This window comes from Thunnus thynnus, chromosome 21 (assembly GCF_963924715.1).
Source record: "Thunnus thynnus chromosome 21, fThuThy2.1, whole genome shotgun sequence".
Taxonomy (NCBI): domain Eukaryota; kingdom Metazoa; phylum Chordata; class Actinopteri; order Scombriformes; family Scombridae; genus Thunnus; species Thunnus thynnus.
Window position 1 is genome coordinate 12467545 of NC_089537.1, and position 13687 is coordinate 12481231.

The 13687-nt window shown below is 38.1% G+C and overlaps 1 protein-coding gene across 2 annotated transcripts in view; it reads right to left on the reverse strand.

Moving 5' to 3' along the window:
* The window catches only part of vipr1b (vasoactive intestinal peptide receptor 1b), a 60155-nt gene that overhangs the window by 20934 nt on the left and 25534 nt on the right, over positions 1-13687 (reverse strand). For both annotated transcript variants that reach the window (XM_067578191.1, XM_067578192.1), the window contains 2 exons: positions 9387-9487; positions 2926-3023 (listed from right to left, as the gene is read on the reverse strand). In XM_067578191.1, the coding sequence (XP_067434292.1) occupies positions 2926-3023; positions 9387-9487 (199 nt within the window). The remainder of the gene's footprint in view (positions 1-2925; positions 3024-9386; positions 9488-13687) is intronic.

A 13687-nucleotide genomic window follows, 5' to 3' on the forward strand; every position in this document is an offset into this window, starting at 1 on the left:
ATTATGAATTTATGTTGTGTTGCTACTTTTACTAAAACCTGCATTAACTGATTTTTTGGCCACTTGGGAGCAGAGGAATCATATTATGAACACAACTCTGACCTTTTAAGTTTATATGGTGAACTTGTTAGTAAACAGTTGCTCATTTACACACCCAGCAGTTGTGGAGCAACATTATCATTCATTTGGAGTTATGTTTCTGGCTGCTTGATGAATGTAAATCCAATATTAAACCTCCTTTAGCTCTCTTTTTGAGCTCTATCAACTCCTGAGGGAAATATCTGACTCTTTAGCAGCTAAATGTTCCACTATGGTCACCAGCTAGTCGCTTATTGTGTCTGTTCTTCTGTTTGGTGCCAAGTAGGTCGTTTACAGTGGGTTTTGGAGCTTTTTTTCTGAAAACAGCTGCCTGCATGTGGCTGAAAATGACATTATAATAGCGGTGAGAGTGAACCAAAAGAGTAAAGTTGTAGCCGGACAGCTAAACAATTAGCTAAAAACTCACTATAAAGCTCAGTAAAGCCGAGGAGAGCGAGAGTCACTGATAATTCTCTATAGGTTCATCATTATGAGTGATGCCTCTCACATTACACACATTGTTATTCGATACATTGTTATTATAAAAATTATTGATTATAGCTGATTTAAGTATATTTTCTTAATACTTGGTTCACATCTGACATTAGAATGAGCTGTTTAACCTCATAAGCAATACTCGGGGTCAATTTAAGACATTTACAGCATTTTTCTGCCTGAATCAAATCTAACTGGTTGGGCAGATACTGAGAGAGGGGGATACTTGGCAGAATGAAATTGATAAGTGACCAGCCATCTTCTATGGAGTGGTCTGCTGGGGCAGCAGTATCTCGACTGCTCACAGGAACAGACTGAACAGGCTGGTTACAAAGACCAATTCTGTCCTGGGATGCCCCCTCGACTCAGTGGAGGTGGTGGGAGAAAGGAGAATGATGGCTAAGCTATCACCCCTGATGGAGAACATGTCCCACCCTATGCAGGACACTATGACAGCACCGGGCAGCTCCTTCAGCGACAGGCTGCTTCACCCGTGGTGTGTGAAGGAGAGATACCGCAGGTCCTTCCTTCCTGCTGCTGTCAGACTTTTACAATCAACAGTGCTCCCAGTAGACTGCACACACCAAAACTCACAAATTCAGTCATGTGCAATATCAATATTTTCTATGTGCAATAATGTGAATTCAACCGTTGAGTCTGTTTATTTATTTACTTATTTATTATATGTTGCTTTTTTACTGATGCTTCTTGCTATTGCACTACTCCCTTTGCTGCTGTAACACTGCAAATTTCCCCTCTGTGGGATTAATAAAGGATTATTTTGTTTGATCTTATCTTAAACGCCTCATGTGTAATCATTGTGTGTGTGTGTGTGTGTGTGTGTGTGTGTGTGTGTATTTTGGCTTATAATAAATAAATTTACTGCAAGTATAATTTCCTGTTTTCAAGATCATTTTAAGATTTTCAGGGCTCCATACAAAGAAAAAAATCTCTGAAAGCACAAACATGACAGACAGTCATACTTGTGCTTTCTTATAATCTGTGGTATCTTTAATCACCAGTCCGCACAGATAGCCCTCCACCAGCTACACTCGCCACCCACTGCCCCTGTCACAACTCGCCCTCTGGCTCCAAACTGCTAGCTGCCATGATTTCACACTTTTTTTTTTTTTAATAATCCTGACCTTGACCTGCCTGGTGGCGTTGGATGCATGGGAGCAAACAAAACTCTAAGGTGGACACACTTTCACACCTAGCAGAGGTTTGATCAGTGACTAATTCAGTAGCACACACAGCAGTCGCAGTGACGGACTATACAGGAAAAAGCAATTTCCTGCGATGAGAGAAATCAAGGAAATTTCACTCCATCCCTGCGGCCCTGAACAAGAGTTAGAGGGTATACAGTAGAGTATGTATGATTGGATGAAAGAAAGAAACCACCTGTTGCATCATATCACTTTGACTGTGAATTTGAGGAGAGGAAGAATGATGTAAAAATTTCACAGCTACTTCACTCATGGGGATTTTTTGCATTTGAGGAAATTGCTTATTTGCAGTGTGATCAGTGAAAAAAGAGTATAAAAGAATAAATATGATATAATTAGACATAAAAAAAGGTTTTTTATCATTATTATTTCCTAGTAATATTCATGAGTGCTTTTATGCAAGTCATCTACATACATACAGTACATATATAGCCCATTTATTGTCCTTTAGTGTGAAGACGGTGCAATCCAAGGCTGTGCTCTCAGTCATCCTTGATTTTAAAACTATTATTGTCTCTGAGAAGCTTACAATCATCCCCTGACTTGTCAGATAGGAAACATATCAGTATTTTTATCCCACCACACTTCACACTTCAGACGTATAATCTCCAAACTGCTGCAGATATGTGCCATCAAAAGATCAAGACCCCCGAAAGATCATCGAGTTTGACTGACATTGTTCTATTCTGAAAATGTTTGTATGCGTCCCCCTGTCTCCCATATTTAAACATAAGACTTCTATCTCTGCTTGGGTGTGAAGCTGCACTGATAAGTGTTTGATGTGTGACACTGGAACGATGTTGATGTTCCCTATATCACGTTGCCCAGCAGGAATAATCACACAATGTCAATGTGCTTTACAGTAAATTGCTCATACTAATGCTTCACCCAGGGGTCCTGCAGTGGTGATTGTTTCATTTTCTTCTTTATTTAATCCTTTTTCTAAATAACTGACCACATGAACCCAGGAAATTGACTTATCTACTCAATAAGGAATTATAATAGAAGTCAATAGAGCAGATTCTTGACTGCTGGCAAGGATAAAAACTTTTTCAAACAAATATGAATATTGGCAGGCACAAGGGCAATCTTGTGGTAAGTGTGTGTCAGGTTTTACTGTGTATACCTGAATATGCAGAGGATCACAATAGCTGTGGTTAGCGAGATGAGGGAGACACTGTGGCCAATGGTGTATCCAATCTTCACTTGCCAAAAAAACTTTCCCTGCAGAGAAATATAAATACAAGTCACAGTAAAAAAAAACAACACATTTATCAAATAACTAATAAATGAAATGATTTGTCTCTGGTAGTTTCCAGAAAGGACCCCAGGACCCCATGGCTGGGGTCAGAACCAGATGAATCTAAAGGCTGTCTTTAGGCTGCGTTCAGACCGAAACCGGCAGAGAGTGAAAAAATGCAGCCCTGTTATTCAGTGTGTGGCTGTGTGCAACAAAAACTCAGAAGTCGTTCAGCATAAAGTTGAATCAGCGCTGCGTTGGCCAGTCACATACATGCAAGCACACATTCCTGTTGGACTTCTTGGTAACATGAACGCTGTATTCGACTGTTTACTTTGCAGTTGTCACAACAAAAGATAAAACATTTATCGCCGCGATAACTTTCCAGAGTTGTAAAATCCTGTCTGTGAGTATTACAAACTGCTTTGCAGTGTTTTGGCCTCTGATAAGTCCTTAAATGCAATTAATCTAATTCCAACTCGACTCCCTGGATCGTATTTCATTGTCTCACCATCAAATAACACAGTCCCACATCTTCGAACCCTGCTCTATTTTCATGCACTGCCATTTTCAGCAGTTTTCGACAGCTCATTCTTCAGGAAAAAATGATGGATTCATCATCATACAGTGATGATGATCTCCGACATGCGTTCAGTGTCTCTGTCCACAGAAGCAGCCGTCTGTCAGCTGCAGCTCCTGGGGAGCTGAGAGGAACGAGTCGGGCCAAACTACCTTCACCAGGCTGACTGACAGCAAGAATTTACTGAACCAATATAGTTTTCATGTCAGCTCCACGGGAAGAAATTGACAGTGTTTGTATTGATTGATTCATTGATTTTATTTCCCTGCCCACTGTAGCGAGTGAGGAGAATCAGCCTATAGTGAAACAAGCTCACAGACAGACTGGGAGCCTTGACTATTCAACGTAGATACTGTTAATAAGTTCAAAACATATATACAGTGGGATATTTGTGTGACTTAAACAGCTACCTGCTCAGATTATGCTTCACTAAACACATCAGAAATAGACAAAAAGAAATAGCTTTAGAAATAGATGTAAGTTGTAACAACAGTCACATTGTCAGAATTTGGTCTTAAATTTTTGACAGTGTCAGAATTTTGCTGCAGCCAAATCGGTCGTCAGTGGACAAGTCTCACAATGTGGTCTAGGACCACCACTTTGGATTGACAACCAAAGATTTTAGCACGTTTCTCTTATTGTTAACTTTTGTCTCAGACAGCCTGAAATTGCACAGTGTTAAGGGGCCTCAAGGAGTCATGAGATGCTTAACAAGGTAGCAACCCCAAAAAACTAGAACTGCTGTATCTGCTGTTGATTATCTGTGATATGATCGAAAGCCCCACAACAGCTACTAAATGGACCTTGAGGTGAGATTGTTTTGTCAACTGCTGTTTCCAAGGTCAAGAGAGAATCTCTTTTAAGCCCACATGGATAAGTGGTCCTCAAAGTGCTCAGGGGGAAAATTGAAATTTGAATATCTACAATTTTGTGACAGCAGATGAAGATCATGTAATATGACTGAGAGCTCAAGAACACCTTTAATGTGGACATTGAGGTGAAATTGTTGTGTCAAATTGTGCTGTCTTTGCCTTTTCTTACAGTGTAATACTGTATAGTTTTACAGGCTTCTAAAATGCTTCAAAAGAATCAAGTTACTTCAACTTCTTAGAGATCACAGATATGCAACCTGTGATGAGGAGTCACATACAGACATGGCTTTGTATTATTTTATACAACGTCTTTCTTCATTACCATGAAACATCATTGTAATCTTCTACGAGTAAGCCAATTCCTGCTGTGAACAACTACACAGAGTAAGGAGGTTCACCTGTCAGGTTCAATTTATGATTTAGTGCACAAGAAAACAACAAATGAGCTCAAGTACAGACTTTCTTGAACCACAATCTCGTGGTAATAGTGGTAGCTGGATTTTAGACAGCACTGTCACATGAACATGTAGAGCCTTTCAGAGCAGCCTCACAATGTCACTGTCATGGCAGTGTATGTTTTGTGCTTGATGAAAATGAGATTAAGAGCTCTGCATCCTGTGGCACACTGAGGTATGAAGTATGCAGAAAGACTGACATCGAATTCCTTTTAGAGTACTTCACCAGACTGGTCCCTCCTGACTTCCTATGTGGCATACTAATGAGGCTGACTCAGAGAGCAGAGTGCCCACCAAGAAAGCTTTTACCACTCTGTAGTGCACATTCACTTCTCACAAAGCTCCACCTTCATCAGCGCAGACACACAGACAAGATTAGTACTCTCTGCATTAAATCTAAACTAAATAAAACCAACATATATTTATTCCCTTTCTTACCATGAAGGAATCATGAATAACTTCTAATGACTCATAATGCCTGATAATAGAAGCAGGAATTAACTGATCTGGCCTTGTCAATGAAAATCAAATGTGTTGTACAAAGATAGATGTTGACTTATTGGGTAATTCATTTTCAATGTACCAGTAGTCAGAAGATATTTGCTTTTTAGGTGATTAATTCTTTATACGGGTTTAAAGGAATAGTTCAACTTTTTGAGAAATATTCTGATTCACTTTCTTGCAGAAGGTTAAGAGCAATACCACTACCATGTCTGTGCTTTAAAATGATGAAATGACTATGTGTAATGTGAGGTTGTTTGTAGTACAAACTGTACAGAGCTTTTCATTGACTTTCAGCTCTTTGCTGTGCAACTGTAGTATTTTGGTTCACTTTCACTGCTCTCATCAGTGTCATTTTTGGATGCAGCAGGGAGCTATTTTCAGCAGAAAAGGTCTAAAAACCTGCCGTACACTACTTGCTCAGATTTTTCCCACATAGAGCAAGAAGGAGAGTGAATATTGGACTTACATCCATCCAGTGGACAGAAACACAACTCCAAATAAATTGTAATGTTGTTACGCAGCTGCTGCATGTGTAAATAAGCAACTGCTTGCCATATAAACCATATAAACATAAAAGCTGATTATATGTCAATATAGTGTTTACAGTTGGATTCCACTGCCCCCAAGTTGACAAAACATCAGCATTTGCATTAAAATATGAAGCTAGAGCCATCAGGTGATTAGCTTAGCTTAGAGTTATTTTAGCATGGTGAAACAGCTAATCTGGCTGTTTCTGTAGTTCAAACATACACCTACTAGCACCTCTAGCTCACTGATTAATGTAATTAATAATATTTCATTGGGTTTGTTTATTCTGCACACAAACAGAAATGTAAAAAAGGAGTTGTAGTTTTATGGGGATTAAGTGTGATTATTTCTTGATGAACATAGTGGAGTGATGGATAAACTGTATCCTACTGTATGTAACTCCTACTTAAACTGCGAAAAAGTACTCATCTGTCCCTCCAGGATTTCGTAGAGTTTTTTTGTGATTATTGCAGCCAAAAATGCTTGAAATTTGCAATGTTTTATGTGCTCTTTCTGTGGTAAAATTTTGAGAATTGGGAAAAATTGCAAGCAAAGGAAAATAATGTGATATTTTAAAATTGCCTGTCATCTCTAAGATTGCTGAGAAATGAGTGTCTGAACAGCTCATCTTCCATCTCAACAACAGCCCTTCTCCTTACACCTTATGTAGTCTGGCTTTAGAGCAAAACACTCTACTGAGACAGCCAACTCTTACTTTGTAAAAAACATTAAATCAATGATAGACAGGGGTGGTGTTGTTGGAGATGTGTTTCTGGATCTATGGAAAGCCTTTGATAACATTAACCATAATGTCCTTATAACTAAGCTCTCCAGGTTCAACTTCTCCCATAATGCACTCAACTTTATGAAATTATACCTAGCAGACAGAACCCAATGTGTGAAGGTATACAACCAACAATCAGCTTCATCAAGTCCTCTACCAGTCTATTTAAGACCCACTCTTGTACATAGATGATCTACCAACAGTTTGTTCTGATATCAATGTCCAGATGTACGCAGATGATACGGTTGTCTATGTGTATGGCAAAAATGAAGATTAAGCTGAATCAAAACTGTCTGCTGTTATGGTACAAGTTACTAAATGGCTTGTTCAATCCTACCTTCAGTTTAACACTACAAAAACAGTCAGCATGTTCTTCACAAAAACACCAACCTCATCACCGGATCCAGATATCATAGTATCTGGCAAAAAAAACTACAGATTGTGTCTGAATTTAAACACCTTGGCATCACTGTTGACTCAAATCTGTCTTTCACGTCACATGTAAAAAAAAACTTGCAGGAATGTTAGATTTAATCTAGCTAATTTCAAATTCACAAGGAACTGCATGACCACTAATGAAGCTAAAATGTTCAAGAATACAATGATCCTCCCACACATCACGTACTGTCTGATACGTTGGGGACACGTCAATAAAACCACAGTAAAGCCAATAGAATACCTGTACAAACAAACATTAAAAACCCTAGACAAGAAGCCACAAGGATACTATCATTGCAATATTTTGAAAAACCACAATTTATTAAGCTGGTATCACACAACATAGCTTCTCCACCACTCTGTACTTACATCACATTAAAAACAAACCGACTACTTGAGCAACAACTAGAGGAAATTGTCTTACTCCTAGAAGACAAAGTACTTTTGGCCAATCTGCTTTTTCTGTCAGAGCCTCTCAGGATTGGAACAACTTATTGCATCACATAAGAAACTGTGCCAAATACCATTTATTCAAATCAAACTTGCGAACACCAGAACAGTTAAGTGTTTTCACATTGTTTGTTGTCTTATTTGTCAATATTATGCTTAGTGTAAGAGCTGCTCCTGCTTATCATAGGCTCTGTACATAATATCCACACTTCATCTATTCTGACATTGTGTTATGAAGCCATTTGTTTAATGTGCTGTCATCCTATTTGTTGATTTGTTGATTGCTGTCATGCTATTGTTGATTTTGTGTGTATTAAGAGCTATCTTTCTTGTCTCTATGAGATGCAGAATCAGAAGACTCAGAATGATCTTTATTGTCATTATACTCAGGTACAATGAAATTTGAAATGAAAACCATAAGCTCAAAGTTATATAAAAAAGAAAATACTGTACTTGAGTTCCATTTATAAGCCTTCATTGAATAAACTTTCACCTCAACATTAGCACCAAAAATAAATCCATTAACATAAAAATATAGTTTCATTTCCAAAGTGCCCATCTTTATGTTGGAGGTAGATTATTTTCATCTTTGCTGTGAACAACACATCAACTTGTATTCTTCTGACTAACTGAATACAAACCTCATTTTGGAACATTTGGGAATTTGTTTTGCTCAGTCTATGGCATCATTTTTGTTGGCAGGTGAGATTTGTCCATCTTCTACCTGGATGTGCACCTGAATCCTTGCTGAATGAGCTGCGATGATGTAAATTACCATGACATAAAATGCAACAATTGGTCCAAATCACAAGTGGTCTATTGATTTGGCCATTTCACATCGAAAAGTTGTTTAATATTTAGCAAAATTGCTAGAGATTGCAGAGATTTCTTGAATTTGCGTAAATTACTGTGATTGCAAAATCGCAATTTCCTGGAGGGACTGACTCATAGAACCGCAGTTACATCCAGGTAACAATATTTTTTACATTTCTGTTTGTGTACAGATGAAACAAATAGACACAAAATGTTAATCAGTGAGATTTAGAGGTGCTATTAGGTGTACTTTTGAGCTTTGGACAAAGCCAGGATAGCTGTTTCCCCTTGAGTTTTATGCAAAGCTAAGCTAAGTTAATTGCCTGCTGGCTCCAGCTCCATACTTAACACGCACACAAGAGTGGTATCGCTCTTCTTATGTAACTCTCTGCAAGAAAGCAAATAAGCAAATTTCCTAAAAATATATTCCTTTGATAAAACTCAGCAGGAACAGAACAGTTTCCTTCATTAAATTTTTTCCTGGTATTTCTAAAAAATGTCTAGAGAAATTTGACGTTCATTCTATTGTACCAACAGTATAACAATTATTTTTTAAATGACATCACTTAAAGCTCTAACATGGACACACAATTAATTTTAGAGTGTTAATCTGCACATTCAGTTGTGTTATGTACCTGGGTGCTTGGGGCACTTCATAAGACAAAGAAACCACAAATTAGATTGAATGAAGACATAGACCAAATGCGAGGTAAACACTTGAGTCATGAAACCAACAATCAGAGCCATTTTCCAGACAGAGCCTGACAACACCCACCCACAGAGAAAAGAAAAGATGTTCTCATTCAATTCTTCCTGCCCACTGGCTCTCAAGATGGTGTCCCACTGTGTTGCTGAGTTGATTCACTACAGGACCAATATGTATCTATTCTGATGCCTCTTATAGACTGTGGTGGTTTACTCACATCATCACTAGTGCTGTTGACATTGTACCCACAGTTCAGGGCGATGTCAATAGGATGCATCTCCGTCCAGCCCTCTGCTGTGCAGGTTTTAGAGAGGTTACCTGGAGATGGAGACATAAAGAGGTCACAGCCACCCAGTCAGTAAATTTCTCTTTCATCTATTCACCAAGTTAGTTTAAAATTGGTCCATGTACTGCTGTGAGAAATATTGTGACATTGTCACTGTCCTCCTATACAGGCTTGTTAGGTCACTGCAAAGCCACTAGAAAACCTCAAACTCCACAGACTGCTGTATGATGCACTCTCGGTAATGTGTGCCATTATTAACTTGTGAGTTATTATCTGTGCCTGCCGAAAAGCACTTGGCTCATACAGCTACTGACGTTCTGATTCCTATCTTGTCACTCATTCAGCAGTGAAGAGAAAAGAACATGCTTGAGTCAAAGAATCATATGCAGTAGAGGAAACATTTATATGCACACAACATTATGTTATTGGGTACATTTGATTTAAAGGGGCTACTGCCAGGCTGAATAGGCAGCTATGTGCTAATGTCAGCATGCTAACATCAATCAAACTTTATTTGTATAGCACCTTTTGTACAGGATGGTGCAATTCAAGGTGCTGTACAGATGACTGACAAGCTGATGATAAGACAGAACAAATGTGAACAGTAAAAACAATGAGACTAATGCAGACAAAAAAGATTAAAATGTTATAAAACCAATTAAACAGATTAAATCAAATAGGAACTACAACAGCTGGGAAAATAAAAACTAAAAACTGCTTCACCAAAAGTTTTTGTCTTGCACTTACAAACAACGAAAAGACTTGTGCCAGAGGACCTGAGGGGTTGTCCTAGTTTATACATTGTAAGCATGTCAGACAAGTAGGCTTGTGCAAAACTATAAAAAAAACAAGTAAAATCATTTTAAAAATCAAAACAGGAACTGAATGTAAGGACTTGAAAACAGGTGTAATGTGCTCTTTCATTCCGGTCCCAGAGTGCTCACAGTAACAATGATGTTAAACAGGTCATGTTTACCGTGTTTCTGTTAGAACAACTGCTAAATAGCACACAAATACAGCTGAGGCTGATGGGAATACCACTAATTTTGCACTCAGGTGTTTTGTCACAAACCAAAGTAGTTGTCAAATTTTGGTCTGATGATGGTGCTAAATGATAAGTCAGGGGGTCAACAAATTTAATACAATTCACTATGAGGGTAACATAAATGTCTGTACCAAAGTTCATGGCAATCCATGTTGAGATATTTCAGTCTGAACCAAAGTGGTGGACTGATTGACCGACGTCTGTAAGGTCAGTTTCAAGCAGCAACATCAAAAAAGACTATTATTGCTAAAACATAGGTTGCACGGAAAGAACATTCAGAAAATACACAGATTATCATTTCTTTCTCCTGCTTTAGAAATAACCTGCTCTTTTCTCTGCCAAAGACATATTACTGTGTTTGAACTTAATTGCAGGTGAACCATCTTGTCAAAGGGGCACCAGAAATAGTCTGTTATTTGGTTTATTCATGGGATTTATTCATGGTTTATTCATTTATGGAGCATCAAAGGTCCATGTAAACAGCTTAACCCAAATGAGACCTTAACCACAATGTGACCGACAGCCAAATTGCTCTGCGCATGTAAACGTAGCCAATTACAACAAAATGTTATCATATGCCAGCAATGAACTGCATGTGCAGCAGGAGGTTGGGATCTAGAAATGCTGCTCAGTTGGGGAAAGGTCACGTTTTCTAACATTGCTGCTACTGAATTTGAGCATCATGCTGGGATGATGTTTGTGAATTCTCCTTCATCTTCTCTCCTATTTTATCTTCAATACAATCCTCTATCAACCAAGCACACTTTCATGGATGTGCAAGTTTGCTGCACACACTCACGCCCAGCATCAGTCTCATTAAAGCAACATCCTCCACCTTCCTGACCAAAAAAACTTTTCAGAGGTCTTTGGAAGTGGTACAGTAAGCTAAATCCACCGAATGAAAACATCGACTAAAGCAGATGTGAAGTCATCTTTCAGGCTCCCGGACTCACATTCATTTGTAGTCTGGGTGGCGAGCTTCAGTCTTTTCAACAGATTTATTGCCACACTGCAGAATATTGCAGAACGGCACAAAGGAGGGGGACAGAAAAGCACCCGAAAGCACAGCAACTTTACCTGGAGTCAAGGCACAAAGATGATAATATTCCTGGCAAAATTTTAAGCCTGAATTGCCCTCTTCCATCACAAAATGAAGACATTGTTTTGTTTGCATGTGCCATGCAGAGCAGTGTCTCTGCCCCGTGCAGTACATTGTCCTGCCATCCCTCCTGTTACCCTCTACAACTCTGTAAGATTGAAGACTGAATTTTTGAGGGTTAAAAATCCAAAAACAATATATTGGCCATTTTGTTTTGTCAGCATGAACATATAACAAACATTTTCTCTTACTAAGGATCTATCGGATTTAGTTATTAAAGAATATTGAAATGAACTAAGACATTTTACAATGAAAGAATAAACTCACTGGACAAAGTATGGTATAAAATCATCTGATAATACTGACTGTGCCGATGGGTCAGTCAGGGTCTACTGCAGATGTAAGTCTGGATAACATCAAGAATTATGTACTATAACATCTGCACTTGATCAAATAAAAATATGAATCCAACAAAAAGGGTGATTACTGTAAATATTCATTAGGGTTTGATCTTCTCTCTCAAGTCTATTTTTTCCTTATTTACACAACTATTTCTGGCGCTTTTTGTGTGGAAAAACTGGCGTACTAACCAGTTATTTCCAACCTGCACTCAGTTGTGTGGAACAGGCCTCCTGAGCTGTAATGGGTGTGATAATGTTGGTGGGCAGGGCAGCAGAGAACCGAGGCATCCAGTAAATTCAGTAAAGTGTTTCACTTTGCACCTGAGACAACACAACACTCACTATCCAGCTGAAAATTGGCTAAGTCTTTTACTCTTTTGATATTTTGTGTATAAAATGATTCGCAAAACAAATTAAAATCCTCCTTTCATGAAGCACAGTGATGAGGTGAATCCAGGTAAAAGCTATAATTGTTCATTGATTTTCCATGTTGTAGATAGATGAAGACAAGCAGATGATTTATTTAATCTAAAGGATGACTGAGATGTGGATTTGCAAAAAAGGCTGGAACAGCAATAGCAAAAGGTCACCAATAGTTTGTATACTCAGAGTGAATTAAAGTGAAGCAGCAGAGAGTAAAGATTTTAATTCCAAAATGACATTTGCTTTCATTTGAAGACGCCTACGACACCTTGTCTGACAAAAAGGTCATATAATTTTGCCTTCATTTTGCACATTTTCCGGATGATGTCACATGAAAAACACCCTGCTGTCTGAGTACATTTCAGAAGCTAAACATATGTTCTGCAAAGCTCTGCTGCTCTTTAATCTGATTCTATTTCTCACTACTTGTAAATAAGACCTAAAACTTTCTGTATGGTGGCGAGGTGAGATGTAAGCTGGAGAAGTGCATGTCTGGACTTTGAGCTACATCGAATCAAAAACCTGCTGAAACTGCTGCTGACATTCGAGGAAAATTATATGATTCATTTATATTTGACACTCTCAATCTGAAAGCCTTTCAGTGGCAATTTTCAAGGTGATTCTGACTTCAGCTCCAAAATGAACGAAACCCTGCTGTAGAAAAAAAAAATCAAATATAGTCTTTTATTACTTTTGATAACACATACTGCCTCATTTTAGTAGGATCTCTGAGCCAGTATCTGGACTCCAAACAGCTCAGCTATTAAGGTTTAATGGCTGACAAGTTAAACAAAAGTATTACTAGATTGCCAACTGTGAGCATCTTTAAAATGAAATATGTATTATGTATTAAATAGTATATTCTTCATTTTATCAACTACTTCCATAATCAACGGAGCTGATTACATTTTTTTCCATAAAAAATAACCATATTTATGTCCTTAAACCATACTTGAAGTTAATTTTTATAAAGAACTGGTTATATTTTTTTCAAATTTTGAATAATTTGGTGAATAAATGCAGGAAAATATGCAGGGATGGTCCTAAAAAAGTGCCATCTGCTTAAATTCTACTGACCAGTTGCTCTGGTATTACAAACTGCACTATAAATGCAAATGTTTCAATGTTTGCTTGGACCATTAATCACTGTCAAACACAAATCACACCAAACATACAAAATAAAGAAACTGCCATTGGTTGTTCCACTGTCCATCGACAATTTGGCTTAACGATACATGGCAACTCAAGGTAGTCGTCATCTATC